Consider the following 18,199-nt stretch of genomic DNA (forward strand, 5'->3'; position numbering starts at 1 on the left):
TTTACGTGGCGAAATGAAGCAGCTGCATGCAAGAGCGAATATGTGAGCATTTACTGTTGATTTGTTCATTTTGATGGGTGTTTTTGGTTGGTTGGTTGTTTTTTTAAGGAGAGAAAAGACTAAGTCACATATTGTGGAGGAACACAGGCAAGAAGAATAAAAGATTAAATAGAAGAATAATGGAGAATAAAAGGAGTGACCACAGAGAAGTCGGGAATTGAGATATCACTGAAGGAAATAAAAGAATTAAAGGAACACAACAATGAAAACTATCTGAGCCGGTGACTGAAACAGGGAAAAGATATCAAACTGAGTAAGAGGGAAGCTCACAGTGCATTTTACATTTCATTTGATCTGCATGGCACAGGCCACAGCAATTCATCCAGTGAAAACTTCATTAAGACTAAAATTTCTATTACCAGTATTTTCTCTGCATATGTATCAACTTGCTGAATCTGTATTTTAAGTACTTTCAGATTTCGAGCTTTTTCAGTTTTCTTTGTATAGTTAAACTTCAAGTTGTTGAATTTCTTTTTGAGATCCTTAAATGATTCTCTGAGCTGAAACAAAGTAAGAATATTTGTTAGTGAAAAAGCCAGAGCACAGAGTCATTTTTTTAAGAGCCACTTAAGAGACCACAATTTGAACACTGAAAAATTAATACAGATATTAATAATACTAAGCCATTTCAAAGAATCCATATTCACACAGAATCTTTCCAGTAATGGACACTCATAATCTTACAAAAGCAACATTTTTGCCTTCTGAATGCTAATTAATTTTTCTAGAAACTCTGGGGGAATAAAGGGGATTGGGGCAAAGGATGTAATCTTTGCTCAATATATGAGAAAATCCTGTCCAAGAGCTTTCATTGATTTTAACTAGAGGCAGATGTCCTTCCTACTCTATTCCATTTAGTGGAAACATGTCCCCTCTCCCTGGCAGTGTTCAAGGCCAGGTTGAATAGGGCTTTGGGCAACCTCATCGAATAGAAGGTGTCCCTGCTCATGGCAGGGGGATTGGAACTAGATGGTCTTGAAGGTCCCTTCCAACCCAAACCCTTCTGTGGAATTGTAGCCATGTAAAAGTATATCCATGCTTTGTTTCCAGAAACATAGTTTTACTAGGCTGAAGCAAGTAGATTTGTACTTTTAAATAAAATTTTCTTCTGCAATACAATATTTAGTTTCCATTTGTTCCTTCCACTTTTTCAGGAGCTCTGCTTTTGAAAGGAAGTTACAGATGGGCTTACACTTTGATATTCCAAACTTCTTACTAAAATTATTCGCAGCACATAAAGATGAATTCAGCTGGTTGCAAAATCAAGGTGTAGACTATATGAGCCCAAAGAAAGACTTCACTAACTAGAGCTAGACAGATTTGGTATTATTACCAGTTAGCAGTGACTTGGTGAAGCTAACTCAATATTACAAGAAATGATTCTTATAACAATATAAATTAAGATGAACTAGTAGCTCTGATTATGAAGCACACATGCCTTTCAAGACTTCTCAGATGGACACAAATCAGCTGAAATACATACTATTAAGTTTTTTTGTACTTAGATGGAATGTAGCTGTGTTTTCTTTAACCTATGACAGATTTTTAAAATCCAGAATTATAGGAATGGTACTGATGAATCTGTAGGAAGCTACATTTACGCATGTATGGATCAGATGCATTGCCAATCTACCAGAATGAATTTAGTACATATCAAAAAGAAGAGGCATATATGACCAACATAAATTTAAAAAAACACCAGCATTCATTCACCTTGGCAACTAGTTATAATACAGGTTTGTTATTTATAATTATTTCAATGCCAATTATCTGTTTGATTTAATATCCTCTTACAAATGTACCCTTAATAAACCACACGTCAGTCTTTGCATTAGCAATGCTATATAAATTTACTCAGCTATATTATCTTTAAAGGACTATGATTTTTTTTATTTTAAAGCTTTCTTTTTTTTCTTTTTTTTTCTCTAAAAAACTATGTAATTTTCCATTCTATTTACAACTGCAAAACATAATTTTGGGTATTAAATTGAGTTCTGAATGTCTTTAAGCAACATATACAAGTAAAATACCTGATTCAAATATACTACTGTTAACTTATAAAAGGTACTATTTTAATTATACTGCAATTCCAGGATGACATTTTCAAATTATTTATAATTAATTCATAAAGCTTGAAATGGAAGAATACAAAAATGACTGAAATACATTTTTTGAGAATTTTATATGCTTTGAGTTGAATTTTTTTTTCTTTAAGGAGAAGAAAAATTTGTAAAGTGACATTTATCTATAGGGACTGACGTAAAAGAAATGCAGCAGTTGCAGCATTTTAGGATTTGATCCCCCAGACACACAAATGAAAAGAACTTACTTGATTAGTGATAACTAGTTTAAGTCACATCCACAATTTGATATTTAGTTAAAATATTTGAGGGTTTTTCTATTTGTATTAGAAAGTCTTGTAGACTTCCCCCTGCCCCTCTCTCCCCACCAAAGAATCCAGGGAGTAACGAATGCTCATTTCGCAGCTACTCTTATTAGAACAGCTAACAATCAATTTATTATTCTTATTACTACATACTAATGTTAATCCATCAAGGGATATATTTTTTCATTTTCATTTCAGCTAGTGTGTTCCTGCCACATTATTTCAGCAGTGAGTAGACAGATGTGTTCTCTCAGCATAATGGAAACGAAGGGAATTCTATCACCAGTACTGTGATCTCAAATTAGTTTAAGCTTTTTATTCCACCTAAGTACACAGAATAATATAATTTATCTAACCCCCTTCTGTTAATAAAGCCACATTTGCAGAACAACATTTTGTATTCAGAATACAAGACACCCATTTGCTGCTTAATTTTGAGGAAAAGAGATGATCAAGAGTTTATTTTACTTTATTTCACTGGCTTATGCACATACTTAGACTAGTGAGGCTAGAGGCTCTCCTCATAGCAGTATGTGAAATTAGATCACCTTGTTTCAGATATGATGGCTCATGTGTCAAAGATCTGCAGCTGCTGTCACTCTTCTCTTTTAGCCTCAGTGGAAAAACCAGGCTCAGCTCAGACTTGTACAACACTGCCTCAGAGCACTTGTACACAGCTCCTGTTAACATCAGCAACTGAACCAGGGGTGATACATGGCTGACAATTTTGGGGAATCTAAATGTATCCCAGTTTTGCATTATTTTCTGAAAAATTAAATGAAAAATATCAAGAACCTATACACCCTAACAAGCTTGTGTGACTTCAGCCCAAAAAGTTTAATGGAACTTTGTAACTTGTCCATTGTGTCATAGTCATCTATTAAGCAGCTGTTCCTAACTATAGTCCACCTGTCATGGGTGGAGAATGATAATGGAGGACAGGGGTTTAGATGCCTATTGCTCCAACTTATCACATGACTACAAAATAAATGGAAAAAGCAAGTCATAAAGCTGTTTTAAACAGGTTTTTGTTAACAGGATAGTTCCGGTAAAATGCTGATTCCTGTGTGAGCCACTCTAAGAGGTACTTCAGTGTTATCAGCCACTTACCCTTCCCTTTGTATTCATGCATAAAACCTAATTATCATATACAAAACATTAATAATCAAAATAGCCCATGAAAGCAAGTTGCTGGAAATAGTTTTTTGCGAAGTGGTAAAGAATAAAGAACAGCCAGAAAGTGTGAAGAAAGAAAAGGTGCTGTTCCAGCCATTAATGATTACCTCTGGGACCACAACCAAAACAAATTACAAGGTGAGAAATGTGCTAAAAAGTATCAGTTCCTACTGACTTGTGAACAGACATAACTCATTACCCTCAATGGTTAAAATCTACATTTTCAGTCACACTTTTCCATAAGTGTATAATAAGTCACATCATGAAGAGCAAAGAAGTGAGATGACTGGGGAGAGATGAGATTTGCTTCAGATTCTTACTTTTCTGTTGCATGCTTTGTGCAGTCATGCATAAATGTTATTTTTGAAGTGATCGCCTAAATAAAAGGCTTTTTAGTTACAAAAGTTCTCTTATATAAATAGCTGTGTAATTTATAATCCCATGAAAAGATTCAGTTACCCGAGGCTTGACTCAGCTCTATCAGAAATGGCTGCAGTGTAATGCAGTGGAGCCTCTTTGGAGGCTGTTACCCAAGACAGAGAAGTAGGAAGCCCAAACTGGCAAATACAGATCTCAAAGGCTGTATGAACTAAGAATCCAGTTCCCACACCTCATGGATGCACAGAAGTACAATCTACAGAATATCAAGTGCAAAGGGCATCTGCTACTTATTTTAATGGATCGCTCTAAGGAAATTCATTCTATTAAATGGTTTTCCCAAATTATTTTTTGTTGAGACATCTATCCAATTCAACCTGTTAAGTTGTAAATAGATTTGCATTTGGCCAACTAAGATGTCAAATGAATAAACGTGTTAAGTAATTTTTCCTAAATTCCACAATACTAAATTCTAATATCTAATACTAAATATCTAATATCTGTGCCAAAGAACATTTAATGTTATTCAAACATTAAGTATCATATCTTGGGTTTCTGAAAAAAAAAAAGTGTAGTACTAAATAATTCTGAATTTTTAATTAAGAGACAAAGTTATTTCCAATAGGCTTATAGTTGCAATATATGTAAATTCTACTTTTGTTTGAAACATTAGGTCCATAAGAAAGAATTTTGAAGACTCATGTATTTCCAGTGCAGCTGACAGTTGAAAGCTAAAGAAAAGCTATGAAAACTATAAAAACTATAACTGCTCTATTTTCAGTCCTCTTGGTACAGTGTAAACAATAACATGTATTACAGAATGCAACTGATTTTTTAAACATTCAACATGTTCGGATTTATCTCATTTACCTCACTTATTTCCACTTGAGTGGTGCAGTGTTGGAAATGCTGTGACAGTTTTTCCTCATATTTATCAGCTTTTGAGCTCCAGTTAATGCTATCACACTCAAATCTTGCAAGTTCTTGCTTCAGATTCTTTACAGAAATATTCAAACAATTCTAAACAGGGAACAGACAAAGAACCTCAGGAAATGTACTGATTTAACCAATGTAAAATGGAAAGCATTTTGAGGCAGAACATGCAGAGTTAGTCACGGGGGGTTACAGTAAACACTTAAGCCTCCCTGCAATGAGAGCAAGAACATAGCAATTCCAGTCACTAGTAGTGTGAGGAGTTGTTCTGGGTCAAAGTCAGAACTCTGCATGGTGCCCTCTCTGAGCAAAGAGGAATTGTCCTACTCTAGTCCTTCATCACCTGGAGATTAGTTCCTTTCTCCCATCAAATCAGTTTCTGGAGTCTGAAGAGCAGACTGGCAATGTGTACAATTTAGGCAGGTCATAAGGGAATGTCTTGCTTTCTAACTACTAAATTAATACAAGGCAACGACAATCCTGCCCTGAATAAATAACTTCTTTCTAAAATTATATCCATTTTACTATGCAAATCAGTCTGGAATCCAACAATAAGGTAACACTGCTATAATGCATATTTTTTATTCTGCTGCTATCCTTCCTTTATAGTAGAATAAATACGCAAAGCAACCTTTACAATGTAGAAAGAGTCTAATATATAGATGTGGTATTCAAGAAATCACCATCAGGGTCTTGAACTGCACAAATACTGGAGAAAACAAAGTCATGATTTTTTTTTTCCCCCCAAGCACTGATACATTAAGACTAATTTCCTCCCTAATTCCATAGTACAATTTATTCACAGACCATTACAAAATAAAGAAGATTTCCAAGAAAGTGAAATCTCTTTTGGTAAAAGCAATTAATAATATAACTACCGATGAATAAGTTTCACCATTCCAAGATGTCTCATGTAATTTGATGCCCGTATATCTGCAAACTCTTAAAGAAGAAATCTAAAAATAATCTACTGTTTTATTGTTTATGTTTTGCTTACTTTTAAAATATCTTAAAGCTCTGTATTTGGGTTTTTTTCAGAATATCATTATCTCTTTGTACATCTAAAATTCAGAAAGCTCCAATAATCTTCCATATTAAATTGTTCCAAAATTGTTAGATTCATTCTCACAAATCTACTCACAGGTTGCTGTACTGCAGACAAGATACCCACTCCCTGGGTAATAAGCAGTTTATATAGCTGTCTGATACGTGCATGTTTCTCCTGGGTGTTCACAAGGCAGGCTTTTACATGGTTTAAATTTTCAGGGTCCTCACATATTTCAGGAACATCCAGTTCTCCTGATTTTGATAGACATTCCAGCTGGAATATGTTAAAACAAAAATAAGTATGTGTTTAAAAGAGTGTGAAAGGAAGCTTACAATTCCTTCCTTATCCATAATGTGTTATCTTAAACTTCACTAATGTGGGTTTAAGTAATTAAATTTGTTTTCAGATCTGAATTTTAAATTCTCCATATTTCATGTAGGTTTAGAGACAAAATTTAAACCGGGTGGGTTAATGCTGTTTGATTGGTGAGGAGGCGGGGTAACAACAGGTACCTAAAACAAAGAGAGTTTAACTGCAATGAAAAGAAGGTATATATTAAAAGATCATACTTACTTTTTTTTTAATGTGATGGAATTTGACTGTCTTGTTGAAAATCTCATCATATTCTGTCATTGTATCCTTTACCGTTTGATGGAAATGAACCAGCTGACTTATTCTCTCAGAATGCTCTCTCTTGGGGAATTCCTTATGGCTTGGCAACGTTAAGAATTTTATCAGGTACTCCATCTCAGCATTCAGTTGCTAGCAAAAAAGCAGACATTACTCAAAATACACAAATATATTTGCAATCTTCCCCTTGTAGTTGATAAAATAACAACCTAACAATGGTAAATTGTCTTGGGGAAAAATCAATGCCACGGTGTTTAAAACAACATTTTAGGTAGGCATGAATCTCAGCTATCACTAGCAACAACCTTGGACCAAAACAAGTCAAACTGACTTACAGGGGAATGGCAGACTGACTTGCTAAAACTCACAAACATTGTTCAGAGGAAGTAGGAAGCTTAGTATGACATACATCATCCTCTTACTAGTTCTGACTCAATAGCACAAAACCGGTACTCTCCTTGTACCTCCACCACCCTAATGCTTCTGCGTCACTTTAATACTCAGCTAACATCATGCAAGACGTTCTCTGGACACTGAATGTAAAATCTATTCTCCCTTACCTTATGAACACAGAAACCCTTCATTCTGGAAAGGTACTGTAAAACATAAAACGCTGCAACACCTGACACTCTGTCTGGGTTCCATGTGAACACGAATCTTTACTGTACCAAGAAGAACTTTGATCCACCATGCACTTCACTAGCTTTTCTCACCTGATACTGTGGTTTCATTTGGTTGAGCTTTTCTTGTAGTTCCAAAACAACAACAAAGTCACTTCCAAGGTCAACAGTAGCTGGAAGCTGGAGTGTCTTTTGAAGAATCTCTAACCCACAGGTAGTCTAAAAGATAATCAAAGAGTTCAGTGTTTCTATCTGTAGTAAATAACTAAAAAAGAAAAACTAAACTCATCTAAATTTGTAACAGATTGCCCAAAACAGACATCCAAATATTAACCATAAATTTCATTAAGAGCTTCCTAAGAAAAAAAGAGAGATATTCTGAAGTTGAATAATTGGGGGGGGGAGGGGGGGTTAACTTATAAACATTTGTGCCTCAAACTATCAGACAAGGGTCATAGGAAATCCTTAAGAGAGTGTGATAAAACAATTCAGACACTGAGATCAAAGGACATATACACATGGTGTGTTTTCTCTGGTAACAGGTGTCGCAGCTTAGTGAAAAGTCACACAAGACAAACAACAAGTATAAACTTCTAGTTCTGTTCCCAGTCCATGTTTTCTTATGAACATGACTGATCTTGAGTGTAGTAACTCTTAGGACAGTTTAGTTTAGTAACTGTTAAGTCATAACAAAAGGGGGGGGCTTTTTTTAAAAAGAAACAAAACCAACAAAATACCACAAAAACTAAAGCACTGCTGGTCTAGTATATGGGCTTGATTAAAACTTAGACATATATGCATTTAAATAAGGGCAAAACGATCAATGACTGAGTGGCAGAATAGACTATGGAGAAGTATTTTACTGATTCTCTCTCTTAAATGATACCTACTATAGTTGATGATACAGTCACAAACTTCTTACAATCTAGAAATATTTGCCACAGTTGCTTTCTTCCTAGCTGTTTTACTTACAATTTTTAGTTGTTCTTTAAATATCCGGCACTGTTGCTTGACAGGTTTTACTTGAGTGATTTTAAAATTCCACATTGGCCAAAGTTCAGTCAGCTCTTTCTTTTCTTTACTCAGATTAACAATGATATCCTCTGTTACTTGGACAGATTTTTCTACTTTTAATATTAAACTCTCATTTACCTAGGAAATAAACAGACACTTTTTTCACATATGTTTTTATAAGATACAATTAAAACCACATATTACCAAAGTCTCAACAAAACTTAATAAACCCCAACTATTCTATTGTAGCTGTTTAACACTTATACAAAATAATTTCTTAACAGATAGAAGTACTTAAAACGGCTTTTTGGAGAACAACTGGAAGTGAAGTGGATGAAGAAAAGACCACTCCTTTGGGCTGATAACTAAAACAACAAAACACGAGAGGGATAACATATTTAGCATCTGAACATTTGGTGCTTTTTCCTATTCTAACAGAGCCTTTACCAGAAATATCAGAAAACTGGGTAATGCTGTGTCTGTTTTCCTATTTCAGAATTTTCCTTTTAAGCAAAGCTGTGTTCATAAATTACTTATGTGACCCATATTTTCCAGATACTTAAAAGTTACAACGTAAGAATATCATGGGAACTGAGTAGCAGAAAATACAGTGGCAACACGCTTCCAGGGCTTCAGAGAGATAACATCTGATGATATGTTTAGACTTCAAGTGACTGCCATGCAATCTCATATTCAGCTTGGCCTTACACTATCTTATCTGTGCCTAGCTGCATCGAGCTGTGACAGCACACACTTCACCCCACACTAAATGTCTGGGGATGTTCCCTCCCTAAGTAGGTTTTTCCAACTCATCTTGCATACTGCCACAGGTTATCAACACCAACTCCCCCTTCTCACCCTAATGTCACTGCTCCCTTGTTTGTCCTATAAAACCAGAAAGAACAGCTGGGTATCCAGGCTGTCCGCATTAATTGGGATCACTGTAGGAGTGGCAGCACGACTGCACATCTCAAATGACCATCTCATGGAGGGGTGCTGCAACATTAGATAGGGACGCCGAGGCAGCTCAGCCGAACCCAAGACAGAATGGAAAGACACCAGGAAAGATTATCTGCAAAGAAGTAGCTGTAGCACTCATTTCTTCAAATGAACTTCATACACTCGATTAGTAAAGACTGCCTCTTAGTGGAAGTAAAACAAACACAATACTACACTGGAATATACACTGCTTTCCAACATGAACAAAACAGACATCTGCATACTATTATATTGTGTTATATTGTATGGTATTATAAGACTGCATGTACTGGATACTTTTTTACAGGCTCTACCACTTTAAATAAATCTTTCTATTTTATATTAATTATAATACCATTTAGCACTCAAATAATACTTCCATATTCAAAAGTATTAGGAGTATTAGTCCCTATAAAACTATGAAATCACAATTCATCAATCACAGAACTAGGATTAGACCTCACCACAGACAAACATCAAATATTCAACGCGTTTTATGAGATTATACTCACCATAGCCACTAAATTAAGAAAATTGTGAGCTATATTTTGGGTGGAAAAAATCTTCTTTATAGCCTTTTGCCACTGGCTATTAAATGAGTCCATTGCAATTTTATTTTCAGCCTCCCTCTTTCTTTGTAGTGGTTCTGATTTATAAAATTCCTTCAGTTTTTTAATATCATCATTCACCTACAGAAATACATAAATTAAGCATCAAAACCCAAGTAAAATGTTGAGCTGCCATAATCAGAAGGTATGCAAACATGATAAAATATAATTATAGCCTCTGAATCTTTTCCAGGTATTAAGATCTATCATCCTCCCTAAAATCTGTACAAATACTAAATAATTAAAAAGTTTAAACTTGTAAACCAGTAGATTACAAGCAGATAGGCGGCGGTAGTTTTTTCAGTTGCTGTCACATTACATTAAATGGATATTGTATACCAGTGTAAGAATGCAATGATTTGATACAATTTTTTGACAGTTTGTCTTCAAATAAATAAATTCTATTGTTATTTTTATGTTAGGTTCCCTACGGTTTCAATTTCTAAGTATAAAGAAGTTGTTTTGCAAAATCTTTAAACAAGCATTACATCAAAATGAAAATTAATTGCCCTCAGCATCATTAGCACAGCTACCAAAATTATCTTGATATTAAATTGATTATGATTTCAGCTAGAGCAAGTTTATTTTGAATTTATTTTTATTTTAACTTTTAAAATCCTTTAGATGAATTAACATTTCAGTGAAAGTAGTGCAAGACAGTGATAAATATCTACATTGACATAATTTTGAAAACGGTTCACTTAATTTGAAGCAAAAGTCAGTAAATTTAAGAGTCGGTACATGCATGTAAACATGTATATGATGAGCACATGCATCTTCACAGGAGAAATAGTAAAAATTCAATACTTCCGTACACACACTTGTCATATTGATGCAAATTCAGTGATCAGGGCTGCTTGCCCTGAGAAAACAGATCTCCTTTAAAGTAGAAAGGTGCTTGCAAAGACTTGCGGTGCTTCCATGGCACAGCACTTACAGGATTTAACTTAGCCAGCTAGAAGCACATTTTTCACTTGCAAAATTTTTACAGCGTAGTCAGAGAATAAGTAAGTAATCTGTACCTCCATTGCAGACTTCAAAAAGGCCACATAAGTTTCTAGAATTTCTAGTTTTGAACTAATATTTTTTTCGATTTTTTTCAGTTCTTCATTCAGAAAGTCAGTTCTGCTAGAAAAAGCCGTTGCTCGCTCGGGTTCAAACTCTTCCATATCTTTGATGAGTCTCTCAGCTGCTTTCAATTCGTATGATGTTTCCTTTGAGGGTACAGGCATAGAACAATATGCATAATGACCAAAAAGGCCCTTTGAATACTGAAATATTGATATCACATTGATAATTTTCACTAGCATTGCTTTCCTTTTGTAAAATTCAATTAATTAGTTGAAGAGGAGCTCATAATAGACATTATATCCTGAAAAATAACCATTACTTTCCTGTAACATTTTGACACTAAAAATTATGTCTGTAGCTAGTAAAGTAGCTATTTCAAATGGGGGAAAAACTGGGAATCTCAGTATTCAGTTTAAGTAAAACACTTCATAGTGTAAGAATGAAAACTACAGAAGTGTTCCACATGGGAACATCAGCAGCAGAACTGATACAATTCTTTTAATAAACAGTATAGCCCAATTTTCTGAACTGATCCTCTTGAGTCTAAATACTTCTTAGCTGTTTCTCTCATACTCAATTCTTGTAGAACTCAGTGTTCACTCTAGTGACTCCAGAAGCACTGGGTCTTCATAAGGCTACTGCTGGAATTGTTTTAAGGCCTCTCCTTGCACCACTTTGCCTTATGAATTTTAGTTCCACTCGTGCATTTATTCTTTATTTGCTTCCTAGCTCCAGACTAGGCCCTACCCATCAAGCTAGATTGCCCTGCATTCCAACCCAAAACAACATTTTCCATGCAGTAAATCTGCAGAAATCAGATGGAAATCAAGCAGTGAGTCATGTCTGCTACTGCATCCACTGATCATATCCGGAAGAAAATCACCGTATGATGGTTGAGCAAGAACTGAGATATTAACATTTTCCATGATACAGCTGGGATTCTGGTTTTCAGATTCACTGTCTTAACTTGTAGCTTCATGCATCTATGTCTATGTGCTGATCTACTTTTATATATTTAACTCAGTACCATGTAGCATATCCATTTCTGACATTCAGCCAAGAGCCCAAATTCTAGCATATCCCAGTCCACAGAAAAAATAGGCAGGAGTGATTACAATCTGTGGCAGATCATACTCTGCAACAACAACAAAAAAGGTAACACCCTGAAATGCAAAAATTTGGTAGAAAATACACTAAAAACTATTACACAGTCTTGCATAACAAAACAGGGCTCTTACTCATCTGCTGACCTTTCAATAATCCTTCTATATATCATCCAAAATTTCTATAAATTTAATTTTATTTCCTTGAAATAATTGTTTTATTACCATGGACTCTGTACTGATCCAGCTTTTGGGTTCCATAAACTGCTGCCTGAAACAAAAAAGCACTCCATAGGAGCACTGGAGTTTTAAAAACATAGGTTATCCCAAAATATATGTGGTTCAGCTTAGCCATGAAATATGCACCTGTGTTAAGACCATGGAGAGGATTAAACTAGGTCTAAACCACTTTCAGATACTGACGTTCTGGCATGGAAGTTGGAAAGGCCTTGGGTGTGACAAAAATAGCTTCATCTGTGTTACAGAGCAGAGCGCTGCAGTACCATGGCCACATTCCCAACATGGCCAATGGGTATTTGATGGCAGTTTTACAGCCAACAAAGTTTCTCCATCTGGGAAGCACTTTTTCTTTGGCAATTCCCCACTTTTATTTGGCATACTAAACGGAAAGAAGAGTTTTCTGTACCTCTGACTGTATAGACAATTTTAAAACTTGGTGCCTCTGGAGCAGCAATCTGCATTTGAAGGGCTGATGTTGAGATCTTGAGGCAGTAATAATTAACAATATGAGATACAGACAATGAGGATAACCAATGATATAAGGAGGACTGACTTTTAATGTTATCTGTGGTTCCGTTCATTAACTACAGTTTTAAACTAAAGTATAGATTTGTTTTGTTTCCAAAAATACATTAAGAAACTCTCAGCCTCTTGCTCTATTTAGAATTACAGTATGTACTTGTTTCTAAAAGTACTTAATATCATAACAGATTATTTTTCTTTTTTTTACCTTTGTTTGTTTGGCCAGTTCAAGGTGTTCGTTCAAAACTCTTTCCGACTCGGGCAAATACAAACCAATCTCTGTACCAGCTGCAATCATTGGGGTGATTCTTTGAATCGATTGTGATACCTTCATTTGAAAGCATTATTTATATAGTTAATTTATAGAAGCAGACAGTATAAGACCAATATAAAACATAGTTTTGTATAGAAAAAATGAAGTAAAACTTGTCTGTTGGTGTTCTGTTTATACACTTTGTATAGTCAAAGAAATTCAGGAATGAAAATATTAAGGAAGAAAATTCTACTGTTTCTCCTAAGAAAATTCTGATGTGTATGGCTCAGAATTTGAGAAAAAACCCTCCAGTTTTCTTTCATTTTGTTGATAGTGCTTTCATTTATCCTATGTGTCCCAGGATTATTATTTCAATAAGGCACAAATGACCACATTATAATCTAGATATCATAACCTTGGCAGAACTACTTTTGTTATGCTCCATTTGTGGTTTGGCTTTTTTTTTTCAGAAAGTACGCTTTAAGTTCTCTGCCAAGAGATCTATTTTTGTGGAGATAGACGTACATAACTCCATTTCATTGTCACTGTAAGATGTTATAACATGCAGGATGGCAAAGAACAGATTATGAAGAGCCGAGGCAGATGATACCATAGGATGCATAGCTATTATTAGACATGTGAATTCACATGTACCATATATTTTAAGAAGTGGCAGCTGATGAGGTTCAACCTTTATTAAATGAAGCTCAGGGCAGTTGAATTTAGCACCAGATTCTTTGGGACACTTTGCATTAGCAGAAAGTTGGAATGAGAAGTGTTTTGCTTGGTAGGAATAGAATCATAAGCACTGCTCAGTGTAATGAAAGATCATGTATTATGACTCAAAATGTTATGTAATGAAAAACTGGGAACAGAGTGATTAGAACAAACTGTGGAACAAAAACCACATGTCAAAGTTGGGTTCTATATTTTGAGTAAAAATTACCTTTGTAACTGAAGTTTTAGCATGCTTCACCATGTGCTGGTGACATCATTTCTACAAGACCAACAGCAGCTATCAGCAAATTTTCACCTAAATTCAACAATATTTTCCACTATGTTCTAATACTATGAGTTCTCTTCTACATAAATTGGTCCCTTTGGATACAATTTATGTCAAATTGACTTCCCATTTGATTCAGCATAGTTAATTATAAACATCATGCAAATATTAAGAAGTATCAGATTGCAAATCTAATTATTCAATCATTAAATCCCATTTACTTTTTTGGTCTACACTCTGGGATTTCCTTCATATGAACCTTATTAAAAAAGTATAGTTTTAAATTTGGATTTACACACGGAATGTTATTTAGGAGCCATGTGTTTGTTACATCTCTGGCAAGTCCTTAAAAAGGTCTGCAGTACTACAGAACCGTCAAAAGCTTATAGATGACTGAAGTCCTTGATGCATCAGTATCTTAATGAATAAAGGGAATTTTTATAATGAACAGAATCTAGTCTCCTTCAGCCTTAATGACAATTCACTGTGATGCACAGGCACCATGCTTATTAACCTTCAGTTTTGCCATCCTTCTATTTTTATCTTCAGCCAAGTGCAACAAAAGACATACAAACAGTATAGGAACCCTCATGCATGCCTGAGTCCTGATTGCACACAAATTATAATAGCTCATTATCTAAGTAAATCTGTGTTTTATTGAATATCACTTGTAAAATATTCCCACAGAAACAGCTGCATTTTTCAGAACAGCTTAAGGTTCATTTGTGCTGATAACAGCCTTCAGCATTGTAAGTACAACTGTGTGTGCTAACGAACCAATATGTTATTTGTACTTGAGTCAAGTTTAATATTAAAATAGCTAAATTATGCAAATGCAATTCACTGTTGGCAAATGCATTAAGGATATAACATATTACTATGTACCTTATTTAGGTGATCATCAAGTGAGGCAGTCCATTGTTCTTTCTTCAAAGTAAGTTCTTCATAAACTGGATACTGCCCAGTTAATTGATCTACTTTTTTTTTAACATATTCCATCATCTTCTGAATTCCTGTCACCCAAGTACTAAAATGAAAAAGGAGAACTGCTGTTACTTTTCATTTTTGCTCAATAATCAGGATAACAACTATTTTTTTTAAAACACCTTTTCTGTTCATTTGTAGGACAAATAACTTAGCAATTTTGAACAGTGATCCTTAAAAGAAAAATAACTAAGAGAAATATTAAAATGAATCCAAACAAAAATAGTAAGTGGAACACAGGAATGGCATTTCCAAACAAATAATTTATGACCAGTGTGTAAGTTACATTCACGTGCTAAATACAGTGATTCATGGGAAATAACTCATTTCGCGTATAATTCTTACTTTAGTTACAGCATCTGAAGACTAAAACAACAAATGGAACCAAATAAAAAGTGCTTAATTTGAAAAAGAATGCTTTCTTTGGACTTTAAGTATTTCATTGTTTTTACAGTAGCTGAATAAAGGATGTCATATATATCCTAGATCAACATTTTTTTAAAGATGCTGTTTTAACAGGAGAAAAGCCATCAAATTTTCAATACAATGGCTTGTCCTGCAACTTAAAACATTTAATATCAGGGAAGCAATTCACAATCTGAGTACTTGAAGCAGTTCTTTTCAAAATGTAAAGAAGTTATCACACATAATTCAGGAATACTAGCAGATTGTAAGCACCTGATAGCTATGTATCCCGTTGTCAGATTATACTTTCTTGACTCTCTCATGTCAAAGCAGCTTTCTGAAAAGACACCTAAACCTTTTCACATTCATGCTCTTCAAATGGATGACTGTCCACATCCCTCAGGATTTCCAGTCTTGTTAGATAAAGGAAATGGTAAATCTGTGATAATCACTGGACTAATGGTTTATAGATGACAAAAAGAAGCCTCTTTTTTCTTTCAGAACATGAACATTTCTGGGGGGGATCACTATTCTGGAATATAGCACCTTACTACATTTGTGGACAGAATGTGCTGATACTATGTCACCATTATGAGTTCATAAACTGGCTGGAACATTTTGGGTATTTCCTAAAGGCATGGGTTAGGCAGAAGTACATGGACTTGTCTTGGTGTACAAAAAGTTGAATGAGAACAAGGATCATCCTGGTGGCATTGATGACTAGCCTTATGCTGAGTTACATCTGGAAAACACTGGCTAGCAGGTTACTCCTGCTTGTTAAGGACTTGTGAAAGTACATCTGGAGTCCAGTTTGTGCAGTCTGGATCCCCACAGTTGAAGGCAGACAGACAAAATTTAGGGAATTGAGCAGAGGCCATCTGGATGGTTGGAGGCTGGAGCACATGATGTACAGGGGGATGATTACAGAACTCAGACTGGAGAAGAGGTGGGGACATGATCTGATCAATGTCTTTCATCTTGTATAAGGAAGTGGGGGTTATAAAAAAAAAAAAAAAAAAACCAGGATCACAGTCTTTTCAAAGGTGTACAAGAAAAGGACAAGAGGCAGTGCTCACAAGTTGCAGCAACAAAAATTTTGGCTAGATATAAAAACCCCACATTTCACATGGATAATGTTTACACACCAGCTCTGGTTGCCCAGAGAGGACATGGAATCTTCCTCCATTACAAAATTGTTCCTGAGCAACCTAAACTGACAGGTTTTGAGCAAAGGATTGTACCAAATGACTTCCAAACTTCCTTGCTGGTTTAAATTATGCCAGGATTGTGATCCTTGAGTCCATGCATAGGAATAAAGTGTTCCACCTGCACAGAACTACTCATTAATATACATGGAAAATTCATTACATTTGTGCAATGAAGCCTGAAGGGAGTAGGAAAAACTGAAAAGCTGTAATATTCTGTATTTACTTTCTTAGAAAGGAACATATTTATTCTTATGAATCAAGTAGACATTTAAAATATTTCAGAGTCTGATTTTTTTTTTAAACAGCATAATACATTTCTAGTTAGATTGCCTATTGATACTGTTTTGTTTTACCTTTCTTCTCTGAATCACCCCTGCTTCAGCTGCAACGCCTTGCAGTTTTTTAAATGATGGTTTCTAGATAGAAATCTTAGCTTTTAATATATTTATAGAATATCTTGAGCAGCACCTTGACACACAGGAGATCTGCCTGTGACATTACCTGGTTTTATTGAATTTTACCAAAAAAGACTGATTTGGTTATTTTGTCAAGTTAATCCTATCCTTCTTGATGTATAATAATGGTATCTTACTATTCCATTGCTGATTTGGACTGTTTAAAGATTCTACAAATTCATTAAGGATAAAATAAACCACTTCTTAATTATAGGACTTCATTCTATCAAGACCTTTTAGCATGCGTAACACTAATCAATGTTGCACAGACATTTTGAAACACAACATCCACTTCTGCTTAGGTAACATCTAGCAGAACATCACATCTGTTGCAGTTTTGTGAGGCTGTGCTGCTGAGATGGTTTTTCTAAGCAGCAGGTAGAGTTTTCTGCCAGCCTAAACTATAAACAACGAGCAATTCAAGGCCAAAGTTACAGCCCGAGAGATAGTCAAGCACCTCTGAGAATCACATATAGGAGAAAACAACCCAGAAGTAGCTGCATTTTGCCACTGGAGAAGGGAACAAGAAGATGTAACGAGCTGTGCAGACACCAAGGCCGGAACAGGGCGGGGGAGGAGGCAGCCCAGGTGCCGGAGAGAAAGATGCCCCTGCAGCCCGTGGAGAAACCCATGGAAAAGGCTGAGACCCCACCTGCAGCCCGTGGAGGGGCTCCACACTGGATGGAGCAGGTGGAGACATAGACAAGACACGGTGACCCTATGTTGGAACAAACCCCTGCCAGCACTTGCAGCCATGAGGAGAATCAGAGTCACAGAGATGAGATACAAATATTTGTGTCAGAACAGGTTTGCTGGGGGGAGGGCTTGGAATCCCGTGGAGGACTGGGACTGAGAGACATTGTGATAAAGAGATAAAGCCCTGTGGGAAAGGATTCACGTTGGAGAAGTTTGTGGAGGACTGTCTCCAGTGGGTGAAACCCCACGGTGCAGAAGGGGGAGGGTGTGGAATGAATGCTCCCCCCCACCCCCCAGGCCGAGAAGGAAACCAACTAGCAAAGGTCTGACCAAAGCCCCCATCTCCCAATCCCTGCCCCCCTGTACTGTAAGAAGGGGGAACAAGGGAGTGAAATCATAAATAGACTGAAGTCTGCTAAGAAGGGAGT

General features: G+C 35.7%; 1 protein-coding gene across 1 annotated transcript in view; it reads right to left on the minus strand.

Moving 5' to 3' along the window:
• CCDC141 (coiled-coil domain containing 141) overlaps positions 1 to 18,199 on the minus strand; it is a gene marked incomplete at both ends in the record, with an annotated part of 81,932 nt that overhangs the window by 24,903 nt on the left and 38,830 nt on the right. The window contains 10 exons of the mRNA XM_084265765.1: positions 420 to 560; positions 4,871 to 5,020; positions 6,075 to 6,254; positions 6,555 to 6,743; positions 7,325 to 7,450; positions 8,204 to 8,383; positions 9,736 to 9,912; positions 10,854 to 11,045; positions 12,976 to 13,095; positions 14,909 to 15,050. Coding sequence (XP_084121891.1) covers positions 420 to 560; positions 4,871 to 5,020; positions 6,075 to 6,254; positions 6,555 to 6,743; positions 7,325 to 7,450; positions 8,204 to 8,383; positions 9,736 to 9,912; positions 10,854 to 11,045; positions 12,976 to 13,095; positions 14,909 to 15,050 — 1,597 coding nt within the window. The remainder of the gene's footprint in view (positions 1 to 419; positions 561 to 4,870; positions 5,021 to 6,074; positions 6,255 to 6,554; positions 6,744 to 7,324; positions 7,451 to 8,203; positions 8,384 to 9,735; positions 9,913 to 10,853; positions 11,046 to 12,975; positions 13,096 to 14,908; positions 15,051 to 18,199) is intronic.

Source organism: Gallinula chloropus (genome assembly GCF_964237585.1).
Source record: "Gallinula chloropus genome assembly, chromosome: 5".
Taxonomy (NCBI): Eukaryota; Metazoa; Chordata; class Aves; order Gruiformes; family Rallidae; genus Gallinula; species Gallinula chloropus.